The 17,636-nt window shown below is 40.0% G+C and overlaps 1 protein-coding gene across 8 annotated transcripts in view; it reads right to left on the reverse strand.

Moving 5' to 3' along the window:
- ENTHD1 (ENTH domain containing 1) overlaps nucleotides 1-17,636 on the reverse strand; it is a 103,215-nt gene that overhangs the window by 69,325 nt on the left and 16,254 nt on the right. For 7 of the 8 annotated variants that reach the window (XM_047742414.1, XM_047742419.1, XM_047742415.1 and 4 more), the window contains one exon: nucleotides 11,037-11,279. In XM_047742414.1, coding sequence (XP_047598370.1) covers nucleotides 11,037-11,279 — 243 coding nt within the window. The remainder of the gene's footprint in view (nucleotides 1-11,036; nucleotides 11,280-17,636) is intronic. The other variant, XM_047742413.1, reaches the window with a different exon arrangement.

Here is a 17,636-nt window from a genome sequence, read left to right on the forward strand (position 1 = left end):
CCGAAGGCAGAGGCTTTAACCCACTGAGCCACCCAGGTGCCCCCCAAGTGCTTAACTCTTAACTCCTCACTGCCTTCAAACACACTGCCTAGCGAGAGCTGCGGAGCATCAGCAAGATGGGAAGAGACTTGGCAACTCCACAAACACATTCCAGGGGGAAAAGAGGAAAAGAGGAGGAGGAAGGGAGGGGGAAGCAAGAAAGGGAGAGAGAGGGGGAGGAAGATGGCATGCAAAAAATAGACTCCAAATGTACAAGAGAATGTACTTCAAGGAACAGAAGGACGTTCCTCACAATATGGCATTAGATGGTTTGGGAAGTTATTGTAAATTGTGTATTTTCATAGATTTCATTTTAGAATTGTTGCTACTGTATGACAATACAAGGTTGAGCTTTTTTTTTTTTTCCAATGTTTCTTGGCCTTACATGTTTCCTCCTCTTTTTTTAGGAAATGCTTTCCATAGCTCCTTCCTATTTTTTCCGTTGGGCTGTCCTTTTCTCACCGATGTGCAGAAATTCTTTATATATTCTGGATAATCCTTTGTCACTTACATATGTTAGAAATTTTTCTCCTAGTTTGGGACTGTCTTCTTCACTTCTTATAGGGTGTTTTTTGATGAAGAGAATTTAACATAGTTTTAGAAGTTTTCCATTGCTGCCAAAAATTACAACAAACTTAGTGGCTTAGAACAAGGCCATTTATTATGCTGCCATTCTATAGCTCAGCTGTCCAGGCAGGCTTGGCCAGGTCCTCTGCTGTGGGTTTCACAAGGCCAAAATCAAGGTGTTAGCCAAGCTGGACTCTTCTCTGAAGACTCTGAGGAGCAATCCACTTCCAAGATCATTCAGGGTGTTGGCAGAATTTGGTTTCCTTGTGGTTGTAGGACTGAGGTCCCCATTTCGTTGCTGGCTGGCAACCAGGGATCATTCTCAGCTTCTAGAAGCCACTTGTGTTCCTTATCACTCCAGTGATACCACTCCAGTTCCTTTTCAACCCAGTAAAGGTGCATCAAATCCTTCTCACACCTGGAATCTGTGACTTCCTCTTCTGCCACCTGGGGAAAACTCTGCTTTTAAATGGTGTGTAATTGGATTAAGCTCATCTGGACATTCCCTCCCCCTTTTTTGGAATGTTAAGTGGCTTTATTAGAAAATTTGTTTAATGGAAAATGACTACAAAATGGTAGGCATTTTACACCAGTAAACAAAGGCTATCCATTATTTTTATTCTATTGTTTACTTAGAATAAATTAACATATAGTGTATTATTAGCTTCAGATGTAGAATTTAGTAATTCATCAGTTGCATATAACACCCAGTGGTCATTCCATCACGTGCCCTCCTTAATGCCCATCCCCCATTACTCCACTCCTCCCCCCACATTCCCCCCAGCAACCCTCAGTTTCTTATAGGTAAGAGTCTCCTACGGTTTGTCTTCCTCTCTGGTTTTATCTTTTTTTTCCTTTCCTTCCCCATGTTCATCTGTTTTGTTTCTTAAATTCCACATATGAGTGAAATCATGATATTTTTCTCTGACATTTTGTCTAGCAAAATACTCTCTAGTTCCATCCACGTCGTTGCAAATGGCAAGATTTCACTCTTTTTGATGGCTGTTTTGACATATAATGTAACATAATAATGGGAGGTAATCATCCACAGGTAATGCCCACCTCTCAAAGGGGAGGGGATTATATAAAGACAAGGGTCATTGGGGCTTATTCTCAGAATTTTCCCTACCACAAGAGTAAAACTTACAAATGCTTTTTTAATAGTTGGCACTTTTTCAGTTATGTTTAAGAAATCCTTCCCTATCCCAATATAAAAAAGATATTCCCCTTTATTTTCTTCAAAACACTTCGACATCTTTTTTTTCTCCTTTAAGTCTTTAATTCCTCTAGAATTTGTTTTTGTGCATATGAAGTAGAGACCCAATTTTTATTTTTTTCAATATGAATAAATAATTGCACCAGAATTATGTAAGAAGCAGTTCATCCTCTCCCCACCAGTGTGGAACACCGCTTCTGTCATATACTGAGATAACCTAGTTGCACAGTCTGTTTGCTGGGTTCTACAGGTTTGTTCCACCGGCCCACGTGCCTATCCCTCCATCCATACCACACTGTCATGATGACTCTTGCTTTAGTCATGTCACCCAGAAAGGCAAGCCCTCCAACTTATCCTTCTTCAGGAATGTTTTGGATATTCTTGACCTTTTGATACTTCCACATAAATTTGGGAATCAGCCCAAATTAAGATCCTCTTTGCATTTTGATTATAATTGCACTGATCAGTGGTTCTCAAACTGGGGGCAGTTGTGGCCCTCAGGAAACATCTGACAATATCTGCAGACAGTTTTGGTTCTTACAACAGGTAGGGAGCTGTACTAATAGCATCTGGTGGGTAGAGGCCAGGGATAATGCTAAGTATCCTTCACAGCACGCACAACAAAGAATTATCTGACTTAAAATATCAATAGTACCAAGCTTGAGGAAAACCTCCACTAAATTTGTATAATTTGGAGAGAATTGGTAGTTACATCTTTGTGTATTTCAACAAACAAACATGAATATCATTCTATTTATATAGGTCATCTTTAATGTATTTCAGTTAAGTATTATAATTTTCAGTGTACGGGTCCTGTACAGTTTTTTAAAGATTTATCCCTAAGTAGATAATGATTTTTTTATTATTATAAATGGTATTTTAAAAATGTTTGCTGTTTTATGCTGGTACATAAAAATATAACTTGATTTACACATTTTGAGCTTATAGTCAGCCATACTGCTAAAACTCTATTTCTAATATGTCTGTAGATCCTTTCAAGTTTTCTATATGAAGATCCTATTATCTGCAAATACATTTTGCCTCCATTTCATTACTTTTACTTTTAATTTCTCTTACTTATTTTATTGTGATGGCTAGGGATAGTACAAAGCTGAAGCAAGGAGAATGGGAACATTTTTCCCTACCTGATTCTAAAAGGAATACTTCCACATTTAAGTGTCTGAAAATTTTTAATTTACATTTTTAAAATTGAAACTTAATTGCATTTTTTCTAGAAAAAGGGATTTGTGTAACATAGATTCTTTGAAATGTTAAGACTTTCTTTATAATACAATCAATTATAAAATCCATATTTTAAAAAAGATGTTTTATTCACTTGATTTATCAGAGAGAGGCTTTAAAGTCATTACTATAATGGGATATATTTCAATCTCTTCCTGTAGTTCTACCAATTTTTTTTGCTCCATATACTTTGAAGTTACTTTATTTGGTATACTCACATTTAGAAGTGTTATATCTTCCTGGGGATTTAAGCCTGTTATCGTTGTCCTTAATAATGCTTTTGGCTTTAAATTCTACCTTATCTGATATAATATAGTTATACCAGTTTTCTTTAGTATATGTCTGGTTTATCTTTTTCTACCCATTTGCTTTTAACCTTTATGTGGACTTATATGCACATATATCTGGATTTCTTTTTCCCCAGTTTGATAATCTCTGCCTTAAGATGAGTTTAATCCACTGACATTTATCATGATTATTAATATATTTGGACTTATTTCTACAATTTTACCCTTTTTATTTCCATCTATCCTACTTTATCTATGTTTCTTGTTCTTTTTTTTTTTAAGGTCTTATTTATTAAGACTTTTTAAAAAGTCTTATTTATTTGACTGAGAGAGAGAGAGAGAGAGAGAGTGCACATACACAAGCAGGGGGAGTGGCGGGCAGAGGGAGAGGGAGAAGCAACCTCCCTGCAGAGTAGGGAGCCCGATGCAGGGCTCGATCCCAGGACCCTGAGATCATGACCTGAGTGGAAGGCAGATGCTTAATTGAGTCACCCAGGTCCCCTCTGCTTCTTCTGCTTTATATGTTAGTATATGTGCTGCCGAAGCGAGCACTGCTTCTTCCTCTTTATAAACTTACATTTTCTCATTCTATTTTTTCACTACTTTGGAATTTATGTACTCTATCTCTCTTCTTTTGGTGTTAACCCTTTCAAGTTTATCATGCACATTTACTTTAACAAGTTGAGGGTTGGGACACCTGGGTGGCTCAGTTGGTTAAGCGTCTGCCTTCGGCTCAAGTCACGATCCCAGGGTCCTAGGATCAACTCCTGCATGTGGCTCCTGCTTCTTCCTCTGCCTGCCATTGCTCCTGCTTGTGCTCTCTGTCTCTGACAAATAAATACAATCTTAAAAAAAAAAAAAAAGCTGAAGGTCAAACAATATCCTTACCCCTCTCTCAAAAAATATAAGGATCTTAGAACACTGAATTATGTAGACTCATTTCCAACCTACAGACCACGGCTACCCACTATTTTTGTCTGTTTTCCAAACCCCAGAGTTAAACCATTACTACTTTACACAGAAAGTGTTCATTTTACATACAAGTTTATTACTTGTTAGTCACTCCCTCTTGCATTTCCAACCATTCTTCTGGAATAATTTTCCTTCTTTTTCAAGTATATCCTTTAATGAAGGTCTCCTGGTGGTAAGCTCTTGGGTTTTTTTATTTATCTGTAAGTGACTATTTCACCCTTATCTCTGAATGACAGTTTTGCTGGGTACATAATCACAGGCTGTTATTTTCTCTGAGCACTTTGAAAATGCTGTATCATTGTCATCTGGCCTCCACAGTAGCTGAAGAGGAGAGGTCACTGGCGGGGTAACAGCCATTTCCCTGCAGATGTGTCCTCTATGTCTTAACACTGCTTTTCTGTTTTCCCCTTCCTTTGGACAGATCTTCTGGTTCACTAAATTAAGTTTTTTTATTTCAATGGTTTTTCTCATTTCTGTAAGTGTCCATTTTTCAAGTTAATATATGCATGCCTAATAATCTTTTTTCCAAAGATTTTATTTATTTATTTGCAAGAGAGAACACAAGCAGGGAAGAGACAGAGGGAGAAGCTGAGCAGGGAGTCCAATGTAGGGCTTGATCACGGGACCCTGGGATCGTGACCTGAGTAAAAGGCAGCCGCTTAACCAACTGAGCCACCCAGGCTCCCCGTGATGTTTTTTGTTTGTTTTTAAGTAAAATAGTTTTTAAGTTTTAGAGTTTGGTTTGGCCCAAGGAGCCAGGCAATGGCATATATAACTGACATTTGAGTAACTGGATTAATTTAGAGAAGGATCAATCCAGTTTGACACTTTTGCTTGTATGTATGTCTTTTTAAGATTTTATTTTTCAGAGCAATTTTAGGTTTACAACAAAATTGAGAAGTAGAGATTTTCCATATACCTCTCTCTGACACATGCATCACCTCTCCATATCAATACCGTGATTAATCCTTTGTTTATTTAGATATTTAAATGCGTAGCTATTCTATGTCATGTATCTGGCCTTTCTACGATCAACAATCTTTGGGGGGCTACTCATTTTTTCCTGGGCTGGTGATATAGATTGTGAGCTCATTGCCTGATTTTAATTGGAGGGAATCCTATGGACCTAACTTGTGAACTGGTCTTTATTCTTGCAGAGAAAACTGCCTTGAATCACTCAGTCCCACCTGGAGTGTCTGGTTCAGCACAGCAAACCCAGGCTTTCTTTCTCAATGCTCAAGTCAGGCCCCAAACCATTTTCTTAACTACTGACAAGTGCCCTTAAACAATTCAAGCCCGAAAGACACCTGCAGGGCCTTCAGGCACCAGCTCCAAGTCACTCTGACTCTAACTCACCTGTCCTGTTCTTATTTAGTTAATTAAATTAATTAATTGAAATTTTTGGAAGGCAAGATCTTTGGAGATTTCCCATACCCCTAGCGAGACCAGAAATGTTGCAATGGTTCATCATTTAGTCTTTGGTTACTATGCAATAAATGAGTTTCCTGGAACCTCTCGTAAGTCTCATCACTAGAAGTAGACCTAAAATACCTTTTAGTAAAAAAAAAAAAAAAAAAAAAATGCATCTAGTACAATGCCATTTTTATAAAAATAAGTTCTCTCCGGTTATCCATTTTCTGTATGTATATATGCACAGAAAGATGCCTAGAATTTATGCTCATCTGACATGAGTTATGGCTATTTCTGAGTGAAGAGATTGAAAAATATTGATTCATTAGTGTTTTTGAGCCTGTATTGTTTTTACAAGAATAGAGTGATTTTTTTCTGAAACAAAAATAAAAGAAAGAAAATAAGGGCACTTGGCTGGCTCAGTTGGTAAAGCATGTGACTCTTGATCTCTTGATCTTGGGGTTGTGAGTCTGGGCCCCCCATTTGGTGTAGAGATAACTTAAAAATAAAATAAAAAGAAGAAGGAAAAGAACCAGACTGGAAGTGAGTATTCTAAGGTGTTAATGGCAGTTGGGTTAGGGTGATCAAGAGATGGAAGCTACTGTTGCTTTGTTATTTTTTTTTTCTTTTGTCAGAGAGAGCGAGCACAGGCAGAGAGGCAGGCAGAGGGAGAAACAGGCTCCCTTCTGAGCAAGGAGCCCGATGTGGGACTCGATCCCAGGACGCCGGGATCATGACCTGAGCCGAAGGCAGCCGCTTAACCAACTGAGCCACTCAGGCGTCCCTGTTTTGTTATTTTCTTTATAGTACACTTGTTTAAGTTGAAAAAAATCACTGCTTGACATTCATCAGTGCAGCTGTTTTAGTAGGAACTGCCATTTGTACCATAAGCCCTGCCATCTAGACTGTGTGTGATATGGCCACCAAGTATGACTCCACATCAACTCTGTTAGTACAAGGTTCACCATAGGAAGTTAACATTAACACTGGAGTTTGTGCTTATAAAATCATAACAACTACTTTGAAGTTTTACTTTTGGTCCAACAGGAAATATACATGATTTTTAGGGAAACATTTCCATGACATAGAGTGCTACTACATTTAACATAGACCAAAGTAATCCTTCTCTAATACAAGTAAAGTTCCATTGCAAAGTATAACACCAGTGTGGAAATGGAAGCTTTTTATGGAAGATCAGATGACCAACAGAGGTAATTAATGCTTTGCTGGTCTGGTTGTAAGCAGTGTCTCTGGTGATAGCTTTTTATAGTTACCACCTCTAAGGTAAGGGCATGACACTGATGCTTACAGCTCAGAGAAGCAAGAGTTGTAACTGTGCACATAGGGTTTTTCTTGTATTTCTGTTCTCTTGGAGGTTATGCCCAGTGATAGCTTTCAGTCTGTTTTTTAAAAAAGATGTTCAAAGGGAGTTTTGGTGAATGATGGCATCATGGAGATGAATTCGCAGTAAGAGTACATGTACATCAAACAATAATTATCATTCAGTCCATCTCTTCCTTCAAGCAATAAAATTACCTAAACAAAAACTTTCCAAACCACCTACCACAATTAAAACTTGGAGAAAACATGTAGGAATAGAAAAAAAGGGGATAGAGGTAGTAATGTGTGCATAACACCTTCTCCAAAGTACCTATTTCCTCTTGCTAATTTACCACAAAGAAGCTAGGCACAGCTGTTTCAGCTCTAGATCCTAAAGCCTGGGAATCAGATTTCTAGCAATGATTCAACTTTACATTTCAATATAACTAAATAATTTAGAGATGTCTTTAAATACCTCCTGATGGAAATGCACCTGTATAATACCATCACTTGCCTCTCTAACTGAAATGTTAGTAACTTTCAATTTCTCTTTCTTCTCCAATACATCATCTGCTTACCCCATTTCCTCTCTATATTCTATCTTTACAGATTACCTTTCCCTCATTTCAATAACCCTAGAGCAGGATGCTGGATTGAAAACAACTGTCTCTTACAGAGCTTCTCTCCAATTCGTATGGCCTTCATTTCTACACAAAGCAATAAGAATTATCTTCCACCAACAGCTGTTTTCAGTAATAAGAAAGCAAAGTTTTGTGACTAAGCTAAACACCCCTTCTGTTCTCCAAGGCCTACAGTGGTTCCTAGTTGCCGGTGGTACCGAAGTGAAATCTCCAAATACTCTTCGTTATGTCCTTTATGAACTCTCAATGACCTGTCCACATTTTCAACATATTCAAATTTATGTTTTCTATTCCATTTAGTCTGACAACCATGCATTAATATGATTAATTAGTTTCTTCTTTTCTTTACCACTACAGTAGGGACTATTGAATTTCCCATATATTTATTCTCTCCTTCCTTAATGATAGATCCTCTAACTTTAATTGGGGCACATGGCTGTCCGGGATAAAAATTACATTTTTCAGTCTCTCTGGAGCGACAAGACAGAAAGACCCCTGGGTCCCTGACATCACGAAGAGCCATATCAGTCCTAGAATATCTAGTTCTGGATTATTTTTAGAAGAGAGAAAAAAATCCCATTTTGTGTAAGCTGTTAACATTTTTGGTGGCTTCTTCTACTATCACTTCTGAGAACACTGAATTCTAACTGATTCACCTATCTCTGAGTTTTCATCTGCTACTTCTGTCCCACTATTAATGCTCCCTGAATTCATTTTCTTATCTCCCTCAGCACCCCCAAAACATATACACCAAATTGTCAGTTTCCTTTCTTCTTTTAAAATACAGCTTCTGGGGCGCCTGGGTGGCTGAGTCAGCTGAACACTTAACTCTTGGTTGCAGCTCAGGTCATGATCTCATGGGTTGTGAAATCCAGCCCCACGTCGGGCTCCGTGCTCAGCAGGGAGTCTGCTTGAAGACCCTCTCCTTCTGGCTCTCCCCCTTGTTCATACTCACACTCTCTCTCTAAAATAAATAAGTAAATCTTAAAAAAAAAAAAGCTTCATATTCAAATGCCCATGTGGAAACAGTTAGTTTGCTAAGCTTAATACAATTACTCTTTTTGAACACAAACACACACATCTATGTATCTAGTATGTTTATGTATATCTACACATAGTGGTAGATAAATGAAGTTTTTAAATAATTTAACAGATTTTTAACACACTAAGTTTTTTTTTTTTAAAGATTTTATTTATTGGACAGAGAGATCATGAGTAGGCAGAGAGGCAGGCAGAGAGAGTGGAGGAAGCAGGCTCCCCGCTGAGCAGAAAGTCCGATGCGGGGCTCGATCCCAAAACCCTAAGATCATGACCTAAGCCGAAGGCAGAGGCTTAACCCACTGAGCCACCCAGGCGCCCCAATAACTTCTAAGAGAGCAGAAATACATCCAATTTGGTTACCAGTCCTGGAACAGTGTCTGGCATATAATAAGTATTCGATACATGTTCGTAATATGAAAAAAAATTAACTGCAGCAAAACTTCACTTGAAGGTAGACTGACTTTTTAAAAGTAGTCAAAAGTCATTCCAAGCTCAGTTTAGTGAACAAGATGTGTCATAAAGCTAGAGAATAACATTTAGGGTTAAAAAAAAAAAAAAGCAGTGACTATAAAGCAATAAACTCAATTTCCTTGTATGAATCATAAAAATGGCTCAGAGCTAAGCTACTTCCTTGGCAATTTAAAGATTCATTTCCTAAGTTTACAGTAAGTTCACCAAGCTCGCCCCAGATTACACCTGGAGTTTCCTTTGCCTGGAACACCCCAGATACACATGGATTGTCCCCTCACTTCATTTGGGTCCCCTCCTCCAAAAGGCCTTCCCTCACTCCTGACCTAAACTAAAGCCATCCCTGTCACTCTCTGTCCCCTAACACTGCTTTCCTTTTCTTTATAGGACTTGTCCCTAGCATAATATTTTATATCTATTTTGCTCATGTGTGGTTAGTATATGTCTCTGTCCCTAGAATATTTGCTCCATGATGAAAGGGACTATGGTCTACTCACTGTTATAGCTCCAAATTTCTGCCTGATACCTTCAAATAAATTCAAACTTCAAATAAATTCCATAAATATAAGTTTATAATGAAAGAGAAAGGAAGAGAGAAAAGCAATGGAGGGAGAATAAGAAAGGCAACAGAGCAGTTGCAAAAAGAGTGAAGAAACTCTGGGCCAGTTAATAGTTGGTGATTTTACTCTGTAACCCTTTTCTGTAGTAGTTTGAACTGAAGGCTTCTGTGAGAAAATTTCAGATGGGTCTCTTATCATTCCTGAATGATAAGATTTATCATTGATTTATTTCAAAATAAAATGTCCGCCCTCAAGAAAGAGGTTCCACTACATTTAGAAGCATGTAGATAGCATTTACTGTCTTTTACTGTCTTTCCGTCTCCGCAGTCCACACAAGCACAAAGTGAGAGAACATTTGAGAACCTCTGACTGAGTCAGAAAAGTACTTTAGTGATTTTTAGCAGGATTGTTCCACGTTGGTATTACTATGAACATTCTTAATTTCCAGATTTAACTGACATTTGGAACATCTGTTTGAACTGAACACCTGTAGCTCTTTCAGGATCTTCCTTAATAGAGTTGCAGGATAAAGCTATCAGGCCAGCCTCTGAAAATACTTTTAACTCTACATTACTCCTGCTGTGTCCCTCACTTACAGCATGAGGTTTAGTTCCTTTCAAGGGACAAGGATCCAAGTCACATTTCTTTAATGTTTTTTTGCTTCCTCAAACTGTCCATTCCTCATACAAAACTTCACAACAGGATTTGTACCAGAGAAGACAGAGCCCGTTGACATTCCTTTACTTTTTAGCAAATTTAATAGGAAAGATAATTGTATCTCCCTACTGATTTCTGTAACGCTACAAAGAAATCCCTTTTTTAAAAAGTTCAGTTCATATTTAAAATGTATGTACTATGAAGCACTGTCATCCTGTAGGAGTTTTAGAGACTTTCAGAATTCTGGGGCACCTTTAAGCAAATGTAGGATCAAACAGCACAAAATGCATGGATACCCAGACCCCGAGTCTCACATTCTAGTTATGATGAAAATCTTAAAATGAATCATGATGCCAAGTAAGCATCACTACTTTAATACCATTTAAGCTCAAAAATCCCACTTTTTTGGAAACCCAGATAACCTGTATTCCAAAAATAATCACAAGATTTTCTACTATTACTCTTCATCTCTGTTTTGTACAGTGCAATGTCTAACATAGTAATAAGAGTACTAATATAGCATTAATATTTCAGTATGAAAACCTAATGTTTTATATATTTTAATTGTTCTTAAATGATACCTACTACATTGTAGGTCTGTGTTCAGTATACGTACTTTTATTACGTAGCCTTGCAACCTTAAGAAGCTTACGTTTCTTCTCCGAGGCAGGAGTTTCTGGTGTGTGGGCGGAAGCACATGCTGTTGGTGAGTTAGCTGTACCAGGTAATCTTTTAGGAAATGTCATAGAGTAGGAGGTACGCCGTCTTGTCCGACATGCTACTTCCCTCTCTCTGTGCAGCAACTGTTCATCCATCAGCAATGTTATGACTTGCTTAGACTTCTCCCGGATATAATACCCTGAAAAATACATTGAATTTGTGTAAGTAAGAAAATATTCACTGAAGTTACAATTAATTTCTATTCTAAAGAAAATTAGGGAAAAATGTAAACAGTGTAGCAAAGCAGAAAAATCTGTAACAAGTCAAAGGGAAACCTAAGTTTCACTGGAGTTGTCAATAAGTACTCCTTTTCTTATACCTTAAGAAGTACCTAAATGTGTGATGAAATCATATCACTTATTGACATGACATTTTTCACTCTAAATATATTTCCTTTTAAAAACAATACATTCTCTGCAATAAATCAAACAATGTAGGCATAAAAGAAGAGGAATGAATTAGATCTAGATATAGGACAATGGCATTAGCTAAAGATTTAAAGTAATATGTATGGTTATGAGTCAAATCAGTAAAGCACACGGGAAAATCAATCATTATATATGTATACAGGAGAGAGAAGTAGATAGAGAAATACACGGGTGGATGGGTGGATGGATGATGGATAGGCAGGCAGATGGCCAGTGGTGTCCCCACGCATTGTTAATATCGGCTACCTTAAAGGAGGACATTAGGGTGGGACAAGAGTAGGGAGGACAGATTTTCTTTGACATAACGTCTTATTAAAACAACTTGATGCCATTAATAGAGTGCCAGAGCACAGTCTAAGACCAGAATCCTAATGACAATACTGTCCTTAACCAACTGTGTGACTCTGATATGTTAGGTGGTCTGTCTGGGCTTGAGTTTTCGATGTGAAAACCAGTAGAAGCATATCTGTTCAGTGTAAATCACAGATACAAAAAAATACTCATTCAAATATATAGTATTATTATTACTAATCTCAATCCCTTCCCATGAAAAATGATAAAGGAAAACCACTTCCCTCTCCACACCTCGGGACTAACTCATAATATAACATCTCACGTTTTCCCAAGCCTTCCTCCAGGAGTAAAATGAAAGTCCTTAAAGACCCACTATTATGTTCATTTTGGGCTCTAAGTGTGGTGAATTGAAATATTAATATATCCAACTATAACTTACCCGCAGGGGAAGTAATGAGAAATGGTCAAATGGAGGGTGCTTTTGACAAAAGAGGCCAACATGTTCTCTGCCAGTCATTTCATTAAGGACTGCTACGACAGTGTTAGAAACCTTTGCTTAAGTTGCCATCTTTCCCAAGATTATTTTATCTACTCTCAGTCTCATTTCTTAGTCGCTTCCTCCTTCCAAACTTCCTTTATAACTGCTGTGAAGAGTATCCTTCTTGACACCCTTAACTTCCGTTGAGTAATCTGTAGTCCATAAACAAAAAATCCTGCAGGGTTTTGGGTTACCACTCCTTGTCACCTGATAGAAGCCTGCTGTGACTGTCAGCCCTTGGGGACAACGTGCCAGACACCACTACTCCCTTGAAAACTGCTTAGTAGCTTAGTTTGGGGGAAGGGGTGGAAAACTTGTTTTTCCATTTCTAACTTCACAAAAACTCATCTTTTTGCTTCCTCTCTCTCCCTCCACCTGAACCACCCAGACTACCTTATTCTGCTGTCACACCAGGCTGTCTCCTTCAAGCTGTGTGTTAGCTGTTGCTTCTGCCAGGGACTCTGCATGGCTAGGTCCCTAATTCATTCAAGTCTCTACTCAAATGTCACCTCCTCAGAGAAGCCTTACTTCTGCCCACCCTATCCAAAATAGCCCCATTCCCATCACTCTCTATTCCCTTACCCATTTTATCACTACCTGCTATTGTTGTGTGTGGGTATATAAATATATATGTTTGTATATACACATAATAATAATTTTATACACACACACACTAATATATACACATTTATTTACTTGTTTACTGTTCGTTTCCTCACCTACAAGCTCCATGAAGGCAGAGAGCCTCATTCACCCAGTATCTCCACTGTCTGGGAGAATGATTGGCACATAGGAGCTACTCAATAAATCTTTACTGAGTAAATAAATGGATAAAGGAACAAATTACCAAAAAGTCTCCATTTTCTCCCTGACATAACGCAAATGGAACCAGATGGATGCAAGGTATTGAGTGCCAATTTACAGTGCAGCTGCCTGAGAAAGTTGCCGGGCCTGAAAGAGTTTCTTGCAACAGCCTTAATGACAAGAGGTCAGAACTAGAAATTATGGGACAGATGTGGATTATTTCAGTCAGAGTCTGCATGAACTGGTGGGACTTGAAAGCAGCTACAAAAGTTCAAAGGTCCAAGCAGGTACATCAAGCAGAAAGCCAGCCACAATGACGAAGCACTTCTCCCTGAAACATGAGGGCTTCTCCCTGAGGGAGCAGGTGACAGCCTGCCACAATGGTTTGCTTCGGGCTCAAGGCTGTGCATGGCCATGGCTACTCCCCCACCACCACTGAGATGCTGCAGAGTAGAAACCCAGCTGTTCTAAAGCACCAAAGTTGAAAGTGAAAAAAATCCAAAACCCCAATAAATGTGCTTCAAGGATGAGTAAAAAATAACAATTAGTACCAAAAAGATGGTATCTCCTCGCTGCTAAGCAATATGTTTCTGAAAGGAAAGGAGGAACCTAGCACTAGAACGGAATTGTGGAATAGAACACATGTAGGAAGTCACGGCTCTGTGTCTGAAAGAGAGAAAGAGATGGGGGTGGGGGGAGATGGTGGGAGGGAGAGGGAGAAAGATCGACAAAGAGAGGGAGACATGGAGTCTCTGAAATGAGAAGTCAAACTATGAAACAGATCAATACCCTAAGATACACCAAGATGTAAAGCTTGTTATTGACATGAAGGGTAAAGTAAAAATAAAGCTATATTCTATTTTAGTAAGGAAATCAGGGATCTTTGGGTTATAAGTGACAGAAACTCAAACTGAACAGGCCATGGGAAAACCAGGGGCTGCAACTGGGCTTCAAGTAAAGAGGCAGAGACTGGAGAACGCCCAGGACTGCTTTTCCCTTCCCTGTCCCTTCCTCCCTCTGCATAATGCTTTCCTTTTCTCCTCTTGCAGACCAGCTTCCTCCATCTGATTGTGGACATGGCCACAGAGAGTTCCAGGTTCATGCCTCACACTCTGCCACCTGAGAAGCCTCCCTCTTCCTTCACTCAAATTGGAAAAATCCGGGAGAATGACTCGGCTTGGCTCAGCTTGAAAGTCACATGCCTGTCCCCTTGGCCAGAGGGTGGCACGCTCCCACTGGCAACCGCCATCAGAAGGGCCCAGTGGACTGAGGGGACAGTCAAGAGGACAGAAAAATGAACGAACAGAAAGCCAACCTGAGGAGGCTTCTCAAACTCACACAAAGGACCGGGACATGCAAATCACTAGAGCAACTCTGTGCCAAACCAATAGCCAAGGAAATGCACTTATTCACCTCCGCGGTCATTTGATCATTTTTTCAACACTTAAGTTTCAGGAATTGTTCTAGAAACATGAGTGAGAGAAAAAAAGACAAGATCCCCAAACAAGAAAATTTCAGATACAAATAAATGCTCTGAAGGAAATAAAGCACAGTAAGGAGCTAAACACCGAGCTGTGGTGCAGGGAAGGACAGTTGGATCACAGGCATCTTGCTCAGTAAGAAAAGGCCAGGCCTGCAGCCCTTCAGGCAGAGGGAACAGCTCGGACTTCACCTCCTGCTGAGGGATCACAAGCCCCTCCCCACTTGCCCTTCACACTCTCCAGCCCCTGCCCTGCTCTTGTACAGCACTTCCACACGCTACAATTCTTATTGATTTGATAAGTGTCTTTTTCCTCCATTACAGCATAACATCCATGAAGGCCAGAATTATACCTGCTTAAGAGTTACTTCGGAAATGTCTATTAAATAAATGAAGGAACATGCTGAGAAAAAAATGTCCCAAATGCAGAGGAAGTGCGCCTGTAAACACACAAATGAGCAGCATGTAAAGGGATCTGGAAATACAGTAAATGCAGAGATGTTGGGCAATGAGATGTGACGGCGGCAAAGGCACACAGCAGACTTCTAGAAAAACATGTATTACGCCTAAAACTGTGGTCATAAAATATCTTAACTCCCCTCCCTCCATATGGATCTGACCCACTAACCAACCAAAATTTACTCTTCCTTTTTTTAAAAGATTTTATTTATTTATTTATTTGACAGAGAGAGAGAGATCACAACTAGACAGAGAGGCAGGCAGATAGAGAGAGGGAAGCAGGTTCCCTGCTGAGCAGAGAGCCCGATGTGGGGCTCGATCCCAGGACCCTGAGATCATAACCTGAGCCGAAGGCAGCCCCACTCTTCTTCTTAGATTGCTTTCTCAATGAATTTTACGTCCATTCTAAACCCAAAATGTGAACATTCACCTCCCACACCTGGGAACCCATGTCTGCTGATGGGCCCAACTAGCATCTTCTACATCCGTCCTCTCCGCTCCATCTCCCTTAGTTTAGTTCAGGTGCTGCTCTTTCCTTGCCTGCGGTGTTCTGAATTATTTACTTATCTCAAGTCTCCCTTATCCTGTATCCTCCACAACGTCTCTGCAGGTTAGCGTGCGGGGAGGGTGGGGAGGGAGGGCAGCAGTATCCCCAACAGCGTCATTTTCAAGTTAAAAAAACCTTCAGTCAAGTTGGCACAGTCAGTTCAGGCTTCGAAGTACCCCTGTGCTCCGCTCCAAACACACAGCAGTAAGAGACATCGCCGGCCTCACAGACAAGGTAAAAACCTCCGCAAACCAGAAATGTACGAGAAATGCAAAGGCGATGACCAGGGCTGAAGCCACAGGGCTGCTGGGCTCTTGACCCGGTTCCGCTCCTCAGGCGTTAGGGAACCAGAGCTCGTCTCACTGGGGAGCATCCATGTTTGTGAGAGAAGGCTGAGAAGAAAAGAAAAAGAAGAGGAAAAAGCCCAGCTGCTAACTGCTTCCTGGGTTGTCACGTATCTGCGGCTGTGATCTAGAAGCTAGAAGACACGTGAGCAGCCTTAAGGCTGGGAACTACACCGAGCCACCCGCCACCTCAGCGACCGCATCCAAGACGCTCTGGTTCTGTCACAGGGCATGAGCCCTGAGCTGCCTCAGTAAGGGCTGTCCGGGGGGCTCTAGGGACGTGGGGGGCAAGAACTGAAAACCTGCATAAGCGGGCGAACACAGATGGCAGAGGAAGAATGTCCCAGTCAAAAGAAGACAGAAAACTCAAATTCCAAAATAGTTTTTTAAAAAAACCATCTAATGCTTAAGAAAGATGGCTGATAAAAGAGCGATCAAAACACAACTTCAGGGGCGCCTGGGTGGCTCAGTGGGTTAAAGCCTCTGCCTTCGGCTCAGGTCATGATCCCAGGGTCCTGGGATCGAGCCCCACATCGGGCTCTCGGCTCAGCAGGGAGCCTGCTTCTCTTCCTCTCTCTCTGCTTCTCTGCCTACTTGTGATCTCTGTCTGTCAAATAAATAAATAAATAAATCTTTTAAAAAAACAAACAAAAAAAAACCACAACTTCACTCCAAATGAAATCAGTGCTTCACAGGATTCTATAAGCAATATTCTAGATTCGTTAGAAGACTTTAAAATCGTAAATGAAGATTTTTATTTTTATGTATTATTAATTTAGTTAGTTATCTGAGAGAGAGGAAGAGAAAGAGCACGTATGTGTGAAGCGGGAGCGGGGGGAGGGGCAGAGGGAGGAGGGGGACAAACTCCCAAGCAGGTGCCACACCCAGCGTGAGCCCTATGTGGGGCTTGATCTCAGGACCCTGATATCCATGACCTGAGCTGAAATCAAGAGTCAGACACTTAACCACCTGAGCCACCCAGGTGCCCCCAAAGATTTTTAAGTAAATGCGATTAAGAGAGATTAATACAGGAATCATATTCACAACCAGAAATATGAGATTATGAGCCAAAACAAAAACAGGCAGAAATGAAGTAAAAACAGATGGATATGAAAAGAGCCAGTTAAAAATCCTAGAAATGAAAACTGTTGTCAGCGGGATTAAAAAGAAAAAAACCCTCAACATCCGAGAAAAACTCCAGAATTTAACAGTTGAAGAGAAATTGAAGACAAGTTGGTAATTGAAGAATGGTATTAAGGAATTCTTCCAAAATACAATCCAGAGAGGCAACAAGATTAAAAAGATTAATTAAAAGTCATAAAGGACAGATTGCAAGACCCAGTATTCACTTAGAAGTTTCAAAAGAAGAAAATTATGGTAATCACAAAAAGGCAATATTCAGAGCAAAAGGGGGCTAGGAATTTTACATAAAAGACATCAATCCTCACATCAAAAATGATCTCCAGGGGTGCCTGGGTGTCTCAGTGGGTTAAGCCTCTGGCTTCGGCTCAGGATATGATCTCAGGGTCCTGGGATCGAGCCCCACATCGGGCTCTCTTCTCAGCGGGGAGCCTGCTTCCTCCTCCCTCTCTGCCTGCCTCT

Source organism: Lutra lutra, chromosome 8, assembly GCF_902655055.1.
Source record: "Lutra lutra chromosome 8, mLutLut1.2, whole genome shotgun sequence".
Classification (NCBI taxonomy): domain Eukaryota; kingdom Metazoa; phylum Chordata; class Mammalia; order Carnivora; family Mustelidae; genus Lutra; species Lutra lutra.